General features: G+C 45.9%; 1 protein-coding gene across 18 annotated transcripts in view; it reads right to left on the bottom strand.

Moving 5' to 3' along the window:
• nfasca (neurofascin homolog (chicken) a) overlaps positions 1-18,407 on the bottom strand; it is an 84,472-nt gene that overhangs the window by 19,466 nt on the left and 46,599 nt on the right. For 11 of the 18 annotated variants that reach the window (XR_007194760.1, XM_048254105.1, XM_048254103.1 and 8 more), the window contains 21 exons: positions 15,287-15,304; positions 14,229-14,334; positions 12,361-12,557; positions 11,980-12,102; positions 9,815-9,985; positions 8,866-8,916; positions 6,318-6,429; positions 5,897-6,081; positions 5,314-5,445; positions 4,894-5,037; positions 4,676-4,787; positions 4,235-4,401; positions 3,705-3,852; positions 3,367-3,491; positions 2,905-2,949; positions 2,493-2,594; positions 2,118-2,315; positions 1,660-1,730; positions 1,073-1,292; positions 545-660; positions 1-79 (listed from right to left, as the gene is read on the bottom strand). The exon at positions 1-79 is cut by the window's left edge and continues 126 nt beyond it. Coding sequence is in view for 17 of the 18 variants with exons in the window: in XM_048254105.1 (XP_048110062.1) it covers positions 1-79; positions 545-660; positions 1,073-1,292; positions 1,660-1,730; positions 2,118-2,315; positions 2,493-2,594; positions 2,905-2,949; positions 3,367-3,491; positions 3,705-3,852; positions 4,235-4,401; positions 4,676-4,787; positions 4,894-5,037; positions 5,314-5,445; positions 5,897-6,081; positions 6,318-6,429; positions 8,866-8,916; positions 9,815-9,985; positions 11,980-12,102; positions 12,361-12,557; positions 14,229-14,334; positions 15,287-15,304 (2,622 nt within the window). In the remaining variant the exon portion in view is untranslated. The remainder of the gene's footprint in view (positions 80-544; positions 661-1,072; positions 1,293-1,659; positions 1,731-2,117; positions 2,316-2,492; positions 2,595-2,904; positions 2,950-3,366; positions 3,492-3,704; positions 3,853-4,234; positions 4,402-4,675; positions 4,788-4,893; positions 5,038-5,313; positions 5,446-5,896; positions 6,082-6,317; positions 6,430-8,865; positions 8,917-9,814; positions 9,986-11,979; positions 12,103-12,360; positions 12,558-14,228; positions 14,335-15,286; positions 15,305-18,407) is intronic. The other 7 variants (XM_048254110.1, XM_048254116.1, XM_048254108.1 and 4 more) reach the window with 6 other exon arrangements.

Genomic DNA, 18,407 nt, shown 5'->3' with positions numbered 1-18,407 from the left:
AACTGAAGAAGCCCTTGGTCTTCTTATCCTTGTTGACCTTCAGGCCCTTCACCAGGCTGCTCTCCCTCCAGTAGTACAACTGTGAGAAACACACACAGACACACACACACACACACACACACACACAAACACACACACACACACACACACACACACACACACACACACACACACACACACACACACACACACACACATCCTTCAGACCAGTGCAGTATATTCACATTCATTCATTTACAAATAGCACGACTGTGTACATTATTAAGACTTGGAAAACAGCCACAGAAGAATAATACTTATACTGTTGTTAATGTAGTTATACTGTACAGTATAATAGTAGTTGTACTGTCATTACATACACATATAACACTACATTTATACATGTGCAAAACTAAAGTAGTCACTGGGTGTCCAACATCTAAGTGTGAACCTGACAACACCTTGGCACAACTGACATATCTTGGTTGATCCTTCAGAAAGGAGAAGGGGATCTCTACTGAAGGACAGACTGATATCCAGGATGCAATGATGTTCTATGGCTCACCCTGTATTCCTTGAACTCCCCATGGACGGTGCTCGGGTCTACAGGGTCCCAATGCATGTTGACTTTGGTGCTGTCAATCTTTGACACGTTCAGGTGGGCTGGGGCTGCAGAAGGATCTACGCAGAAGACGACATTCGAGTTACAGCGGATCCCACACCAGACAGAGGGAGAAGAGAAGAGAGAGACAGGAGAGAGAGGGGAGAGAGGAGAGAGAGGAGAGAGAGGGAGAGAGAGAGAGAGAGAGGAGAGAGAGAGGGGAGAAAAAGAGAAATAGATGGGGAAAGGGAGAGAAAGAGATCCATAGAACACTGTTGGACTTCTGTCACCATAAAATAATGCAAGTCAGAGGGCATCTGCTGGTCCACTATTGTTTTACTGAAGTCACAGTAATACTCTGCTTTCTAGGAACAAAGCAACACAGTAATATATCCTCATGCCGACCCCTGTTCTCATGATTGTTCTAGTCTTTGCTAGCTTTATGCTAAATGTTGAAAAGCACAGGTGTTTCCCCAAGGGATCCAGACTTACAGTCCTCGCCAGAGTAGCCCAGCACCATCCCAGACTCTGGGCCTTGGCCGAAGTCGTTGATGGCCTGGACCTTGATGTGGAAAGGCTCGTAGGTCTCCGTGTCGTGAACCACATATTTGGCTTGGGTGGTGTTGACGATGTTCCACTCCTCTGTGTCCTTCTTCTTCCATGAAACCTCATAAACAATATTGGGGGCATTCCTCTGAATGTCAGAGAGAGGCTGGTGAAACACACACACACACACACACACACACACACACACACACACACACACACACACACACACACACACAAAGTGAAGTTGAATCTCTAATATCTCATTGGAAATTGTTGCAATCATTACTGTGATGTGAGGTGGAATATTCGCACAAGTACTGTAGTCCAATATGTTACAGTGATAGGTATTTGAAAATATTTCAGTGAAAACCACTTTTGTATGGTTACAAACATTTATAAATATATATATATATATATTAAGCACTTTCCCTATTGATGATGAAGTACTCATTTCCTACTGTAGACATATATATATGTGAGATATTTATGTATTTATGGACAAAGCATTCCCTGTGCCATTTATGGCTAACCTTCCAGGTGATCTCCATATTGTTCTTCTTGGAGCCCATGCCTTTGATGTCCTCAGGAGCAATATCTGGAGCTGAGTAAGAGCACCACACAACACGTCATTACGTGTCAATGACAGAGTCAATGACACAAGCACATGTGTAGAAAACTATGCAGAATTCAGATCTTCTCAGGCATAATATCTAATAATACTCTTCAGACTCTTTATTCTGAGACCTCACTCTTTCTCTCTCTCTCTCTTGCTCTCTCTCTCTCACACACACACACACACACACACACACACACACACACACACACAGTGGACCACATTATAAGTCAATGACACTAGTGGATAAAACAGCAGAATTCAGATCCTCTCAGGCCTATAATCTCATTTACTGTAATGACACATCCTTCTGCAGTGCATGAATGAATCAGAAACATCCCTCTCTCTCTGTCTTTCTCTCTCTCTCTGGCTTACGTGCTCCGCTGGTCTGGTAGCGCAGGGAGGGCCTGCTGGGCTGGCTCTGGCCCACGCTGTTGATAGCGATCACCCGAAACTGGTAGTTGACGAATGGGGACAGCTCCAGCAGCACCGAGTTCACGTTGCCCGGGTGACTGGACAGGTTCTGCCACTTGCCCGGCTCCCAGCGGTTCTCCTCAAACTGAACCAGGAACTCTACAGAGCAAGAACAAGATATCACATATGACATGAGGAGGAATGTGTGTGTGTGTGTGTGTGTGTGTGTGTGTGGAGAGGGGGGGGATGATATCTGTCAGTGTATGATATTATATGCATCAGTGTATGAAGTGCCGACATGTATGTCTGTGTGTCTGCGTTTCTTGGATGTCCCACCTGTGATGGGGCTATTGTTGCTATCTCCAGGTACCCATGTGAGCCGGACGCTGCGAGCAAGCAGGTCCGAAAGCTCCAGATCTTTGGGAGACTCTGGCCGGTCTGCATGGAGACAAGGGGTTTGTAAGCTCTTCAGCAACCATTGCATGATACATATTGACAAACACATTGACAAACATATTCACAGACCGTACACTATTATCAGAGAGCTTCTCATGCCACTAACAGACAACTATACACCGGCATCATTGATAACAAATAAATTATCCACTGATAAGACCAACATATTGATTGGTGGTATATGAAGATAGTCTGTGACTTTGAATATGCAGTTCAAGGCTTTGTACAGCCACATCTTCATATGTCCAGTTAGAGGGGAGAGAGAGCGGTCAAATTTAGACGCAAGTGTTACCTGCTTGCATGGGACTACGATTGGAGGGAGACAAGGATTCCTCCTCTGTGAGATAAAGGTTATAAGGTCACATGGTTAGTAAAGCATTAGCTCAGGGACAGAGTCAGTGAAAATCAGTTTAGAGATTTCAACATGCAGCGCATATATTATTATTAATATTTATCTATTGTTATTTACAGACTGGTTACTTAGCAACAGTGTTATTTTTGTTATTTGGAAAGGGAGTTGCAAAGCTGTTTTTCTACCTAAATATACTACAAAGATGCAGCTCTACTAACAAGATAGATAACTATACAGTATGTTGGTGTCTGTGTGTGTGTGTGTGTGTGTGTGTGTGTGTGTGTGTGTGTGTGTGTGTGTGTGTGTGTGTGTGTGTGTGAGTGAGTGTGTTTGAGTGTGTGTGTGTGAGTGTGTGTGTGTGACGGTGTGTTTGTGCATGTGTGTTTGTGTGTGTGTGTATACCAAGAACAGTAAGGCGTGCCGAGGCCACGTCCTCATCTATCTCAGTCTTGACCAGACAGGTGTAGGTGCCCTGGTCTCCCTCGTTGATGTTGGTTATGGTCAGAGACTCTTCATCCTTCGTAATCCTGCATAAACACAGAGACAGAGTACATCACTGACCACTGCAGGACAGCTTCTTCATTTCAAACTTATATATATATGACATTAAGCTCATTTGCATATAATTTTGTAATTTTCGAAATTTAATAACTATTATAAGCAAAAGCATGTCAGATCACATCAAGTGTACATGATTGGTTTATTTATGTCTTGATAGGTGTGGGTTGAGGAAAGGTTACCTCCATCCGTAGCTGAATGGCTGGTCATTCTTCAACCAGTTGACATGAATGTTAAGGGTGGGGTCGTGGCTGATGCGGCAGTTGAAGCGAACCGAGCTTCCCCGAGTAGAGGACACATGTTCAGGGGCTCTCACTATGCGGGTGGGCTCTGGAACAATTCAAAAACCTTTCATGAGACAGAAATATTTTGCTGGAGGTAAATGCATCGGCCCCTTTAAACGGCTGGCTTGAAGCATAAATACCATTCCATTACCTGACACTCACGCCAATATTAATATTACAGTTGTGGGTCTAGTGGTGTGTAAACACTAATATTTTGCTTCGGCTTGTGCTTGCCAAGTGTTGTGACATTTTGAAGCTCGATGTACAGTTAGCTGTAGTTGAGGTTCTGACATTCAAGCCAGCTGCCTTCTCCAGTGTACACTGCTGACATACAGTATCAGGCAAAGCAGAGAATGCTCCAGGCTGTGCTCCCCCCTACTCTGTGCAAAGCACAAAACTGGACCCTGTACCCAATAAATGCTCCTGACCTTTGACCTCCAGGCGGACCTGGTTCTCAGCCTTGCCCAGGATGCTGCTGGCCACGCAGGTATATGTGCCCTGGTCCTCCGCTAGCGCCCGTTTGATCTCCAGAGAGCCGTTGACGTAGACCCGGTAGTGTCCGCCGTCTAGCCCGCTGCCCAGACCATTCTTGAACCTACACTTATACATACACACACACACACACACACACACACACACACACACACACACACACACACACACACACACACACACACACACACACACACACACACACAAGAAGACAAGACAAGAAGTTTGGTGAGTTCACCACAGTTCATATAGCCGACATGGCCAAAAGTTCTCATCTATTTCATGTTTCCCACCCAGGTGTCGCAGAGAGAACTCTAGAGCTTCTCAGGCGAATACATAAGTCTGCGTGAGCCCTGAGGTGCCTAGCGTGTACTTACCAGCGCAGGGTGGGAATCGGTGAGCCAAAGTAAGGGCAGTCCAGGAAGGTTAATTGGTTCTTGATGACTTTGATCAGCTGGTTCTTGGGTCCGAGCATCCGCGGCGCCATGTCTGTGACCAATAGACAAGACACAAGTAGCTCGGTTAGAATTCGAGAGAATTCAGACTCCAGCTGGACAGCGAAAAAAACTCTGCACAGCTGCGTGTCTGCCCTCACCCAGAATGTTGACGAAGGCGTTGGCCAGCAGGTAGCCGTGCTCATTGGAGGCGTTGCACTGGTACACGGCACTGCCTCCCATCAACACCCGGCGGAATATGATGGTGTCGCCCTCCACCTCTCGACTCGGGTTTGCTAGAGACACTGCAGGTATTTGATAGGACGTCAATACACCTGGACACCCTTTCGACATGTTGCATTTTTATTTTGTTAATAGAAAATCATGCAGAGGAAAAAAACCTTGGGGATTTTGGCAATGTCTCATTCACTGCCTTTATGTGTTAGGGCCAAAAGACAGTCATCCAGTCTCCCCACAGATAAAGACAAACCACGACTTCCCAGGGTCCTTTGGTGCCGTTAGAGCACCAGAATCTCACATGATTAGAAGTTACTGTGCTGTGGACTACAAACTGGACTTACTCTCTATAGGCTCCCCGTTCACCAGCCATTGGATTGTGGGCTTTGGGTTGCCGTGGGCGATGCAAGTCATGCGTCCATTCTCGTCTGGAGCAAGGACAAGGTTCTGTGGCTTGTCCAGCCAGTATGGAGCAGCTGGGGAGCACAAGTGTGACACAGTTAGTGAGACAATTATACCATCGACACATAAGGAAGAGCATTGTGTCAGAAAGTTCCAATGGTTGAAATGAGTTATTGTAAGTAGCATCAGAGTGTAAATGGTTCTAACAAAGATGTTAGAGCCGAGCACTCTAGAATCTTTAGTTCTGACACCATTGGTAGCCTGGGATCGGCAACCTGATAAGGAAGACCATTTTGAAGTACCATATCCTATCCCTGTTATAACCAACTCTTTTTAATGATACAGTATATGGTTAAGGTAACATATTTAGATATAAGAACTACATATAGGGACGGATATACATTTATTAAGTGTTTATAACGTGGCAAGATAAACTACCATAAATGTAGAGTTCTCAATAGCCAAGCTGTTGGACAGTGGACCAGTAAAGTGCACCTCCACATAAAACGGTAAAGGGCGCCTGACCTTTGACCTGCACGACTATCGTATGCTGGATGCTGGCGATCTTGTTGTTGGCCATGCAGATGTAGTCGCCTGAGTCCTCCTCTGACACATTGATGATGCGCAGCGTCTTGTTGAAGCTCTCCAGCTTGACCCTCCTCATTGGTAGGTCGCCGCCCTTCTTGAACCACTTAATACTGGGAGTGGGTCTGAACATGGGTGGGCATATGAGGTGTTACTTCACACACATCGGAGCAGACCCTTAGACTTATGACTGTTAGACTTTATAAACCTTCCTGTAGTCTGGACAATCGTCATTATCGGTAACAATCATTAAAGGTCCAAGCATTCTAGAATAGGGTGTGTGTGTGTGTGTGTGTGTGTGTGTGTGTGTGTGTGTGTGTGTGTTTGTGTGTGGGTGCTGTGTCATCTTCTCTACACTCACACTCCGGCGGCGATACACTCCAGCAGCAGCTGTTCCCCGCGTAACACCATCTTGGAGCTGACCAGCCCAGAGGGCGTCAGGAAGCTGGGCGATGTTTCGGGCAGGTGACGGGCTGCAGGAGGATGAAGATGAGGAAGAGGAAGAGGTGTACTGGAGGTGACTAAAAATTAAATAACACCTGAACCTGAACCTGACCAGGGACTTCCAGCCTGCAGTTGCACTCAAGCATGCTAGAGCTCCCGGCTCCCACATGTAGGCACTGACATGAGTGCGCCGATTCTTTTCTGTCACCTGCCCATCCACCCCAGCACCAGAAATGACTGACAGGGTGAAGTGACTGACGAGCATTTGATAAACAAGAGATTTCACTGAGAAACGCAGACAAAAATAGAACTGAATCGTAATCAATATGGTGCCGGCGGCGGCAGAGTTCGACGCTAGTGCGCAGGGTTATATTGAAAACAATGGAATCTAATGTCATCGGAAGTCGAAAGATGAGTGCGCCACGCTCATGTTGGAGCCTATGTGAGGAATATTGGTGCCTGTGCGCGGAGGCCTTTAGACTGGGGGAAGATGGTGCTGGCCTTCCCATGTGCGGAGGCCTTTAGACTGGGGGAAGATGGTGCTGGCCCTCCAATCCAGGCCTGACTGCAGACTGCCCCATCCCAGGCCAAGCCGAAAGCTACGTCGGCAGGCTCTGACTGAAAATGGGCAGCTGTTGTTTCATTGCAAATAAATATGTCTCTTCATATGTGTTTCCTACTGAAGAAACAGAACACTTCATTGCCTTGCATGATATCTCATGCATATTCAGACTGGATCAGCTAAGTGTTATTAATTGTGTCACTATCACTTACGAGTCATATGGTAAAATGCTGGGGGAGAAGCACTCTATGCGTAAATGTAAATTCTGGTCAGAATATAGAGTTTGACCATGCATAAGCATAACCCTTCCAAAACACCCTGGTTGATAATTACCAAACACTAGCTATTAAAATGTGTCACAATTTAAAATCAGCTCCAGAGAGACATGTGTAATTACTCTACTTCCACTATGTTGCTTCTGTAGAGGTCCTGGCTGTTAAATTAAAAGTTGTAAGACATCTGGCTGAGCTGTGTTTGTGCTGAGGCCTTTTCATCACCAGGGCCATGGGTTACAGAAGGCCACGTCTCTACAGCCATGGCTCATTGGACTTTTGTGCATGTGTGGTGATTTCTGGAGGCTTGCCAGCCTTTGGGTCAAACTCAAGTCTGCTGTATATCTCAGTTATTAATTGCTTCACTCTCCAAATGATGCCTGCTGCCCTCCCCCGCGTATCCAAGACAGCCTGTCTGCAAACCTGTTGGCTGTAGCAGCACTGCCTGCTACTGAATCAAACTGATGTACAGGGAAACTAAAATGGGAGTCTTGGGGACGCTGAAATGGCTACTTATATGAGCAGTTTGATCATCAGAGAATTGGTGGATGAGTCTAGTACATGATCTCAGAATGCTACGGACCTTTGCATACCCAAGGGGAAATCACAATGGGAAGATCAACACTGGAAACAGAACTGCTGTTATAACAACACAGATAAGAACACATAAGACAGAAATAATAGTGAGAACATTATAGATAGATAGATACAGTAGATATATAGATATATAGATAGATACTCAACATCCATTTTTTTCTTGAACTGACAGACAAGACAAACTCCAAACACATAAGTGCTCAAGCAGTGCAGATAGATGGCAAGTTAGACCCACGGCACATGGGTCTGTGGACAGGACTCCCTACAGAAGCTCTATGAATCTACTCCCATGTGAACAGAGTTAGTTCTCTATTGTAATGCATATTTTATTGGTGCTATAGGATCTGCGAATGGCCATTCATATTGCAAGTGCCCTGAAGATAAAGTGACAATAGCCTTTGTGAGAGGGATCAGGGGAGACACAGAGGAGAAAGCATTTTTTTTTTTTTTAAATGACAAGGCCCGTCAGAGACATGGCGACATCGCTGCCCGTGACAACAATGGTGCCGGCGCTATGGAGTATGTTAGTGTCCGCCTGCCGAGTGCTTGTTCCTACACTCCATAGTTTGAGAGACTCCTACTGTGTGTGTGACAGAGTAATCAGCTCCGCGAGGATCCCAGCTGTCTGGGCTTTATCACTGAGCTTGTTGGTGGGCTTTTAGTGTCCCAGCATAGACGGCTCTGTGGCGTCAATCAACTCCAACGCCATGTCTCAGATACTGTCATCAAGTGTCACCAGTTCTGCATTGGCTTTAACACTCACACTCGCTCACACACGCACACACCCGCACACACGCACGCATGCACGCACCCACGCACGCATGGTTAGGCTAGAGTAGTGATTTTTAAGTCTACATTCCCTAATGTAACATTACCTCTTTTCCCAAAGTGAATGGGTTGGTGAAACCAGGCTAGAAATGTGAGTAGACTTAATTGGTTAGCAAGGTACTGTTGAGCATTAGGAGTTGTTAGGTTGGTCTCCCGGCAGCAAGTTGCCATAAGAGACGTGGCGAACAATGAGAGACTGGGCTCACCGTCATACAGGTCAGTCAAGTTGAAAGAGGAGGAATTATTGTCAGGTTGCTCTGTAAACAGAGTAGTGATGGACTAAGAATCACAGTGGATCATTCACAAGAACCCTAGGAGCAGAAACACTGAAGACAGCCTATGTGTGTACAAAATGGGCTCTGCTTTGGAAATTTTATAAATGAAATATAATGCATTGACTGAGTATGCTCTTTAAACACATTAATAGAATAATGCATTGAATGAAGAAATAAACAAAGAGTTGTAACTAATAAACGTATGACTGCAATAAAAGAAGAGTCCCATCAACACAGGGGCATAAGTGAGGATGCCTCCTGAGCCCTGTGTGAACCCGCCTGCATGTCCACCTGACAGATGGCTCTCCCGGGTCTCAGTGCCCCCCTCTTTTCAGGAGGAGCAGATCAATGTGATACATTATTCCTGAGTGGCCCAAACAATACAAAATTTATGTTAATATTGGCTCCGGGTCAAAACCATCACCACTCCAACTTTTAACCATATGAATTATTGATGTTTTTAAAGTATCCATTTGAATAAATCTATATCTATACGAAAGAGCATTGGGTGTGAACTTCAGAGACCTAAATTGCAATAAAAAGTATATATCCATTTGTCTATACCCCTTATAACACTCTACACGATACACTAGTGGGGATGCGGAAGAAGACAGGAGATGGGTTCTCAACCAGACCTATGGTGTATGTCTTCTTTTTACCACTAGATGGCAGCACACCTCAGATACATACACACTGGATCACACATCAGCAGTACATCATACACCATTACAAACACACACACACACACACACACACAGAGAGAGAGAGAGAGAGAGACTCTCTTCTAACTCACAGCTTAATTTGGTAGACAGAGACAGCCAAAACAATTGCGGTGGAGGCTGTTTCTAAATCATCCCCTAGCAGCACTTAGGATACTCACTGGTGTGCACTTTGAGGGAGTAGGGGTTCTTCTGCTGGATGGTGTGGGTGAAGAGGAAGCGGGCGTTGCAGCTGTAGTCGGTGCTGGTGTCCTTGGACAGGACGCTGGAAAAGTACAGGTCCCCGTTGAGCCCCATGGACACACGAGCGTCCTGTCGGATAGGCATCATGCCTGCAAAGACAGCAAGGCAGAGGACAAAGAGCAGGTGGTGAGTGAGGAAGACATGGAGATAGAGAAGGCTGCCCACTTCAGTACACTGAGGGGACCCCCCCACACACACACACACACATACACACATACATACTCACTTACCTGCCCAGAAGATAGCCTACCGAACCCCCACTCATATGCCCAGAGGGTTGTCCCTTAACCCCCCAAAAAAAAAAAAACACCCGCCCAGAGGGTAGCCTAAAGAGCCACGGCAGCAGCTACTCAGCTACTGTTAGCAGAGCTCTGCTCGGCGGGGCAGCACAAAATGTGTTACACAACAGAACGCCAGTGACCAGAAAGTGCTGGTCATCACTCACTTCCACAGTACAGAAAAAAGACCAACTTTGCTAATGTGTTGTGACTATGCAGTAGGAGCCCTAATGTAAGGAACTACTATGATAAGAAAGGGCATAAAATAATCAATTTGAGTGAGTAAGGTAGAAGTATGAACAAGTCCTTTCAGAGAGCTGATATAAAACATATCTACTTCAATAACTACAAGCAGATAATGACAATTTATTCATTTATTTATGTATCTATTTACATAAACCAACGACATGGACAGTCCCCTAGAGCAACTTGGGGTTAAGCGCCTTGCTCAAGGACACAACAGATGTAACTGGGAATCAAACCCAGGACTTTCTGGCTACTGCTTTCTGCCCCAGTTCCTTAGCCACTGCACAACCGGTGACAGGTGATGGGGTGGATGACGCAGCCCCTTTAGAGAGATAAGAGGGCCGGCTGGCTTCGGTGGAGCTCTGCTCTGCTGTGTGCTGTGTGTGGAGGGCTGGGCAGGGTGTGGGCTGAGTGTCCTGAGGCTGCAGCAGAGGGAGGGCGTCTCTCTCTCGTCTCCCAGGACCTGGACTCGCTCTGTTCCTGCCCTCTCAGCTTTTTTAAGAGGCCACGCAGGGCGGCATGACACACACACAAAAACACACACACACACACACACACACACACACACACACACACACACACACACACACACAAACACACACACAGAGGTACACAACCACATACTCTTGCTCAGCAGTAATGGACACTGCAGAGCAGGAGGACACGAGGAGCGGTGGCACCACAGTCTAAGACAGCAATACTGTACCAAGAAGAGAAGGATAGGGTAAGGGACGGAGAGAGAGAGAGAGAGAGAGAGAGAGAGAGAGAGAGAGAGAGAGAGAAAAAAAAACTCAGGCCTAGATGTACTAAGAATTACCGCCAAATTACCGCCTGTTTTGCACCTTAAAACATGGCATCGTATGTACAAAACTGATCAATCATGGATGGCTATCTGCACTTTTCTTACTGATGCCTATGCATTTATGGGAGGAAGTAGAAGTAACATGCAAACACAGGGGAGGAGAAGTACCAATAGTGATTGATTAAGTATTCTTCCATATGTATGAAGAAACACTTCCACCTGATAAAAGCAGGTGTAATCCAAATTGCAGTTAAATGTGTCAATTAGAGAAACTTTCGGAGACAGCTGAATCAGTATTCAGAGCATCGCTTTTCTTCATTGTACTATGTCAAAATAAATCTTAACTTTTGTTTGCCTTTCATTCACTTTCATGACATCCATTTCCCAATCTGCTTCATAGCCCTGCTCAAATTTTTTTAAGATTAAAACTACTAGGTATTTTATGCCGCTGCTCGTTGCCATCTTATTATCATGTATGATGGCTAAACGCTGATTCGCCGGTTAACCCATTAACTGAGACATGACACAGGGGCGGGGATTGGCAGTGCTGAGTGCTGTTTACATAATGAAGTGACAGCTTAGTAAATTCAAAGACAAAAAAGAAAACATTAGTTTCATTTGTGAGAGAGACATAAAACGAAACAAAGAGAACAGACATGATAAACAGTGATAAAGTAATATTTATTGAGAAAAAAGAACAGAGAGAATGACACATGAAAGGAAGAGTGAGAGAAAGAGAAAAGAGAGAGTTACTGACCGCTGTTCATCCAAAAGGTGTTGGGTGGGGGCAGGCCAGGCGGCGGGTTGCAGGGCAGCACCAGCGAGCTACCCTCCGTCACCACAATGGGCTCCAGGACCTCTTTCGGCCACAGTGGAGACTCTGCGGTGAGCACAACGGGTACGCTCAGACACAGCTTATGCAGAAGTGATCATAATGAATCTCACACACACACAAAACACACACACACACACACACACACACACACACACACACACACACACAAACACACACACACACACACACACACACACACACACACACACACATACACGCACACACACACACACACACACACACACACACACACACACACACACACACAAACACACATGTAGGTGTGTGTGTCTTTGCACTCACTGGAGACTCGCAGCAGGATCTTATTGGACATCGCTGTGCCAAAGTCGTTGGAGGCGAAGCACTGGTACTCGCCCTCGTAGTCCTCAGGCCGGCCACCGTTGCGGAAGGAGATCTCCAGGGTGCCCGAAGGCTTCCGCTGCGTCACATGCTGCACTTTGCCCACGTTGAAGAACCGCAAATTCCGCTGCCACATGAACCTGTTCGGAGGTGCCCACACAAAAACACAGAGAGGGGCGGGTGTGAGCAGAGCAACACTTGCAAGATGGGTCCACTTCAGAAAAAGTTCTTCACTACACTCTTGAGGAGTCACCCTCCAGCCTCTAGTTTGCTTTCAAGCAGTCAAAAAGTACACCTGTTCTTAAGTTCACACATCATAACCAAACACTCCCCAAAGTCATATATAGTATAGTATGTAAGTATATATACTCTTTTGATCCCGTGAGGGAAATTTGGTCTATGCATTTATCCCAATCCGTGAATTAGTGGAACACACTGCACACAGTGAGGTGAAGCACACACTAATCCCGGCGCAGAGAGCTGCCTGCAACAACAGCGGCGCTCGGGGAGCAGTGAGGGGTTAGGTGCCTTGCTCAAGGGCACTTCAGCCGTGGCCTACAGGTTGGGGTTCGAACCGGCAACCCTCCGGTTACAAGTCCGAAGCGCTAACCAGTAGGCCACGGCTGCCCTAAGTCATAGTAACAGGTGAATTCCAAACACAACACTCCTACAGGTTGGGGTTCGAACCGGCAACCCTCCGGTTACAAGTCCGAAGCGCTAACCAGTAGGCCACGGCTGCCCTAAGTCATAGTAACAGGTGAATTCCAAACACAACACTCCAAACAGTAATCTAGCAAAAACAACAACAGCGAATTGACTGAGTCATTTTTGGAAGGCAATGAATGAAGTGATCCATTGGGCATGAATAGTCATCTGGGCACATTATTCCAGCACAGTGCCCTTCCTGGGAGAGCCACCATGGCGGTGCCGTTATGTAAACAACCCCTCCAATATGGCCCGCCAAGCAGTCACAAACGCGACCCGTCGTGAATGGAACCACTGTCCCCAGCTGGTCCCGGATTCATATGGCTTACGTAAGCCGAAGGGGGAGACCACGAGAAAGAGATAATGAGAAATGGAGAGAGAAAGATAGAGAGAGAGAGAGAGAGAGAGAGAGAGAGAGAGAGAGAGAGAGAGAGAGAGAGAGAGAGAGAGAGAGAGGGAGGAGAGAGGTATCTGGTTGCCTGTGCCTGTGCTATCTGATGGCATGAGAAAGGCAGTTTGGGGCAGCGGGGGTGCTAATGTTTGTTCCCCTAGTGCGGATGCGCTGGGCCAGGCAGCTCCTTGTTCTCACTAATGGCTGTCATCCTCAATTAAGACGAGGTAGAGAGGGGGACATGGTGGAGAGGAGGAGGAGGAGAAAGAGAAAGACAGGATGACAAAGACCAGCACTGAGTGATGGAGGGAAGGAGAGATCAAGGCAGACAAAGGGAGCTGGAGAGAAAGAGGGGGGTGAGAGAGTAGGAGAGATGCTGCAGTGAAGGATGGAAGAGAGAGAGATAGAGAGACAGAGACATAAAGAGACAGAGAGAGAAAGAGAAAGAGCCAGAGATGCCAGAAAAGCAGGTAATGACAGAGAGGAGAAAAGAAAGAGAAAAAGAGATGCCAAGAGAGACAGTAGGAGACGGACAGAGATAGAGACAGAGACAGAGACAGAAAGAGAAAAATGGTGAAAGGCAGACACCCCCCAGAGGACTTGGTCAGAGGGAACAGAGTGAGAAAGAGACAAAAGGAGGGAAAGAAAGCGAAAGAGGGAGGGAGGGAGAGACTGAGATGTTAAAAGAAGGGATGGTCTGTTGGTCAGCACTCACGTTGGTGGCGGGTTCCCCTTGGCCTCACATTCAATGATGATGTTATCTCGAGGGTCTACAATGTAGTCCTTTGGAGACTGTTTCACAATGGTAGGAGGTTGCTTCACTGTGTAGAGAAAGAGAGAAGGGAAGAGATGGAGCCAGAGCCAAAGAGAGAGAGCGAGTGACATGGAGAGAAAGAGAGGATGAGTGTGATAGGGAGAGAAAGAGAGGATGAGTGTGATAGGGAGAGAAAGAGAGAAAAGGGCACTTAGCAAGAACTCCATTTGTCCTTCAGGATCTCAGCTACACAGAAGCGTATGATTGCTGAACCTAATGATGGATTCCATAATAACTGAGTAGTATTTGTGTAATGACACCCATCGTTTGCATGATGTATGAGTCTTCACGCTGTATCACAAATGCCCTTTCTCTCTCCTTGTCTCTCATTTTCTTTCCCTGCCCTACATTGGGATATGGGAGCGACATGGTTGAGTTGTTCACTGAAATATGTGACACATATATATAACACAAAAAAATAGAATCTTACTGCTGTAGAATGATGAAACAACCAGAATGCAGGCAAAAATAAATTGGCTGGAAGAGTTTGATTGTCACAGCAAATGAGTGGGCTTGCTAAGAGTTTCTAGACCATAGTGCTTCCTTTTTTCTTCATCACTGGACTACACTGGGCAGTACAGAGTTGGGTATACTGGGAGAGAGTGGAGACTGAGCTTTACCATGTTGTTCAGCTTCTACCTTACTGCCAGCTGAATCTCCTCATTAAAAGAGACTGTCTTTCTGAAGTTCCAGAGAGACTGTCTAGTGTCTACTCTGATCTGTATTCACAGGGGCACTGTGTATGCATTAGAGAGTACGACTGTCTTCATGGTGACATTTTCTTGTGATGGCAACATTTTCTAGAGATGGCAGTGCAGTAGTGAAAACAACACACACACACACACACACACAAAACACACACACACACACACACACACACACACACACACACACACACACACACACACACACACACACACACATTTACACACAAAGAGGTGGATGGAGTATATACTTACTGTCTTGCTGGATCTTTGCTGTTAGTTCCCAGCAGCAGGTGCAGAGAAGCAGAGAGCGGGGAGGGAGGGTTTAATATGACACTGTGAGTTACTGCATCTGCTACACACACCCACACACTACACACTGCTGTTACTAAACAACCGGACATGAGTGCATTAGTTAAACATTGGGGTGGTTAATGCTATTAATATTGCATCTAATCTAACACCACTAGTAACATAGTTAATGGATAAAGGGGAATTAAACTTACCTGTATAGGTTAACATAGAGTGGCGGCATGGTTTTGCAAACAGGGAAGGAGACAATGGACAACAAGAGACAAAAGCAGGACAGTGAGTGAGCTTGTCAAAAAAAGATGGCTAAAGGTGGTACTTGGCAGACAAACAAACATATCTTTAAATGTCAGAGTAACATATATATATATATATATATATATATATATGATATGTCAAAGTAAATACTGTAATATATGTTATTCTATACATTCTATGTTAGAGTAATAAATGTATGTTTGTGAAAAAAAATCCCTGTAAAATCAGTAGCGTAAACTGGAACAAACAGAAAATACAACTCTGTATCACAGGCAGAACACAATGACAGATTTCACTGAGAGAGGGCTGAGTTACATAATGGCACTTAAACACACTTACAGTAAAATCAGCTGCAGTCATAATCTTACAATCACAGGCCAGCCGTGCGCCTTCAGTCTGACTGTCTCTTATTCAATGGTGAGACAGAGAGCTCTTTTATTTCCACTACTCCAACTCTGTTTGACAAAATATTACTGAAAGAAGTCCTTCAAGTGGAGTGGATAGAAAGCACCATGCCGTGGCACTGTAGGTTGGCTGTGCTATCTCTAACTGGATAAACTGCTACAGTATTTTGACTTGCTAATAAAAGTATGCTTTTTTAGATTGAGATACTAGAACATCAGGCATGTGTGTGTGTGTGTGTGTGTGTGTGTGTGTGTGTGTGTGTGTGTGTGTGTGTTTGGGGGAGGGATACGTCTGCTCTGTGACCCCTAGGTCCTGATGATGAGACAGGTCCGGCTCTGCCTGACATTCATCATAGTAAATCAGCAAGGTCATATCACAGGGGGTCGTGTGTGTGTGTGTGTGTGTGTGTGTGTGTGTGTGTGTGTGTGTGTGTGTGTGTGTGTGGATGCGTCTCTCTACCTTTGTGCCTACATCTGTGTGTGTGACTCACATGCCTGAGAGGATTTATACGTGTGATGTGTCTGTGTGTGTGTGTGTGTATGGAGGGGAGTTCATGTGGGGGTGGATGCAACTGTGTTTGTGTGTGTTCACGTAGCATGAAGCCTTGTCTGTATATGAGTGTGCAAGGATGCGTGTGCATATGTAGTGCTTTGTTTGAGCATATAGTATATCATTTTACACATGTGTGCATGTATAGTCTGCTTTTATCAAGTGTGTGTGTGTGTGCGTGTGCGTGTGTGTGCGTGTGCGTGTGCGTGTGTGTGTGTGCTTTATCAAGTGTGTGTGTGTGTGCGTGCGTGTGCGTGTGCGTGTGTGTGTGTGTGTGCGTGTGCGTGCGTGTGCGTGTAAATGTGCATGATGTTGCCTTTTGAGTCTGATTATACTGTGAGTAAATAGATGTGCACAACCTGGACTTTTAGTTTGTGAGTGTGTGTGCATGTATGTGTGTGTGTGTGTGCGCGCGCGCAACCACACCAAGAGGGGGTGGAGGATGGGAGTATGGAGGTGATGACAGCCCTCATTATGAGCTCTGGTCGAGCAGAGAGGAGAGAAGCCCCTTTCTGACGCCAACAACCCCAAAACAGACATGGCAGCTTGCACTCCCCAATTAGACAAAAGCACCCCCCCCCCTGCTGCGTGTGCCAAAGGTCGCAAGGTCAAGGGGTCAAGGGTCATATGGGCTATCATGTCTCTTAGAAGTGAGAGGAGAAAATAGCAAAATGATCAATACACATTTATGAGCCCTGGGACAGGAAGCCACCGGCCATAAAAGAGACACTGGACGCAATGAAGAGAGAGAGAGAGAGAGAGAGAGAGAGAAAGACAGAGAGAGATAGAGACAGAAGGGTGGAGGAGATATAGAAAGACAAATACAATAACAGGGAGCGGTGGACCGAGCTCAAGACAATCACATTAATGGCTGCCAGTGGTCAGAGTGGATCTGCTTTTATGGACTTCAATGAAAGCCAGCAGCCCAGCTGCTCTGGGTCAGTGTCTGCGTTGGCCCTGCCTCAGACCCCTGCTCTCTGACAAACAGACCAATGAGCCTCTGTGTGTCTGCTGGGACAGGAGAATAAACAGATACAGATACAGGGCATGGAGGAGACAACAAGAGAGGGGAGAGAGAATGAGTGAGAGAGGAGAGAGAGAATGAGCGAGAGAGGAGAGGGAGAATGATCGAGAGAGGAGAGAGAGAATGAGTGAGACAGGAGAGAGAGAATGAGCAAGAGAGGGGAGAGAGAATGAGTGAGAGAGGAGAGAATGAGTGAGAGGAGAGAGAGAGAATGTGTGAGAGGAGAGAGAGAGAATGAGTGAGAGGAGAGAGAGAATAAGCGAGAGAGGAGAGAGAGAATGAGCGAGAGAGGAGAGGGAGAATGAGCGAGAGAGGAGATATGGATTGGCTACCCTTATATTTATATCTTATTATCTATCTATATTTATATTGGATAATATCTGTGATTTTATTTAAATAATATTTCACATCTGAGTTTAAGGTCAACTTTGGTGAGCTCAGTGTTTATACATGAATAGGACAGTGAAAGTGTGAGTGCAGGTATACTCTCTCCATGTTTTATGCAGGCCAGGCTACAAGCAGAGAGGGTTAAAGCGGATCTTTGCTACAGTATAACAATGTCTTGCAACCATGTTAATGTTACACAGGATACTGGTCTGCTGTCTCCTCATCTTTACTGGGAATCAATGGAACAATCAATCTCATCTCCACTACACACTATACACTGCATGGAGAGAAAACAATGACAAGTGAATAGGCACTGCACAGCATCTTTTATTTATTCAGCTGTCAATCAAGCTATTTTCAAACACTTTTCTACATATTCAGGGCAAAGGGTGTGTGGGTGTGTGTTTGTGTGATTGTGTGTTTGTGACTGTGTTACGACAGAGA

The sequence above is a fragment of the Alosa alosa genome, chromosome 10, assembly GCF_017589495.1.
Source record: "Alosa alosa isolate M-15738 ecotype Scorff River chromosome 10, AALO_Geno_1.1, whole genome shotgun sequence".
Taxonomy (NCBI): Eukaryota; Metazoa; Chordata; class Actinopteri; order Clupeiformes; family Clupeidae; genus Alosa; species Alosa alosa.
Note: the sequence above shows the minus strand (reverse complement) of the source record. Positions and strands in the feature narration are given on the sequence as shown.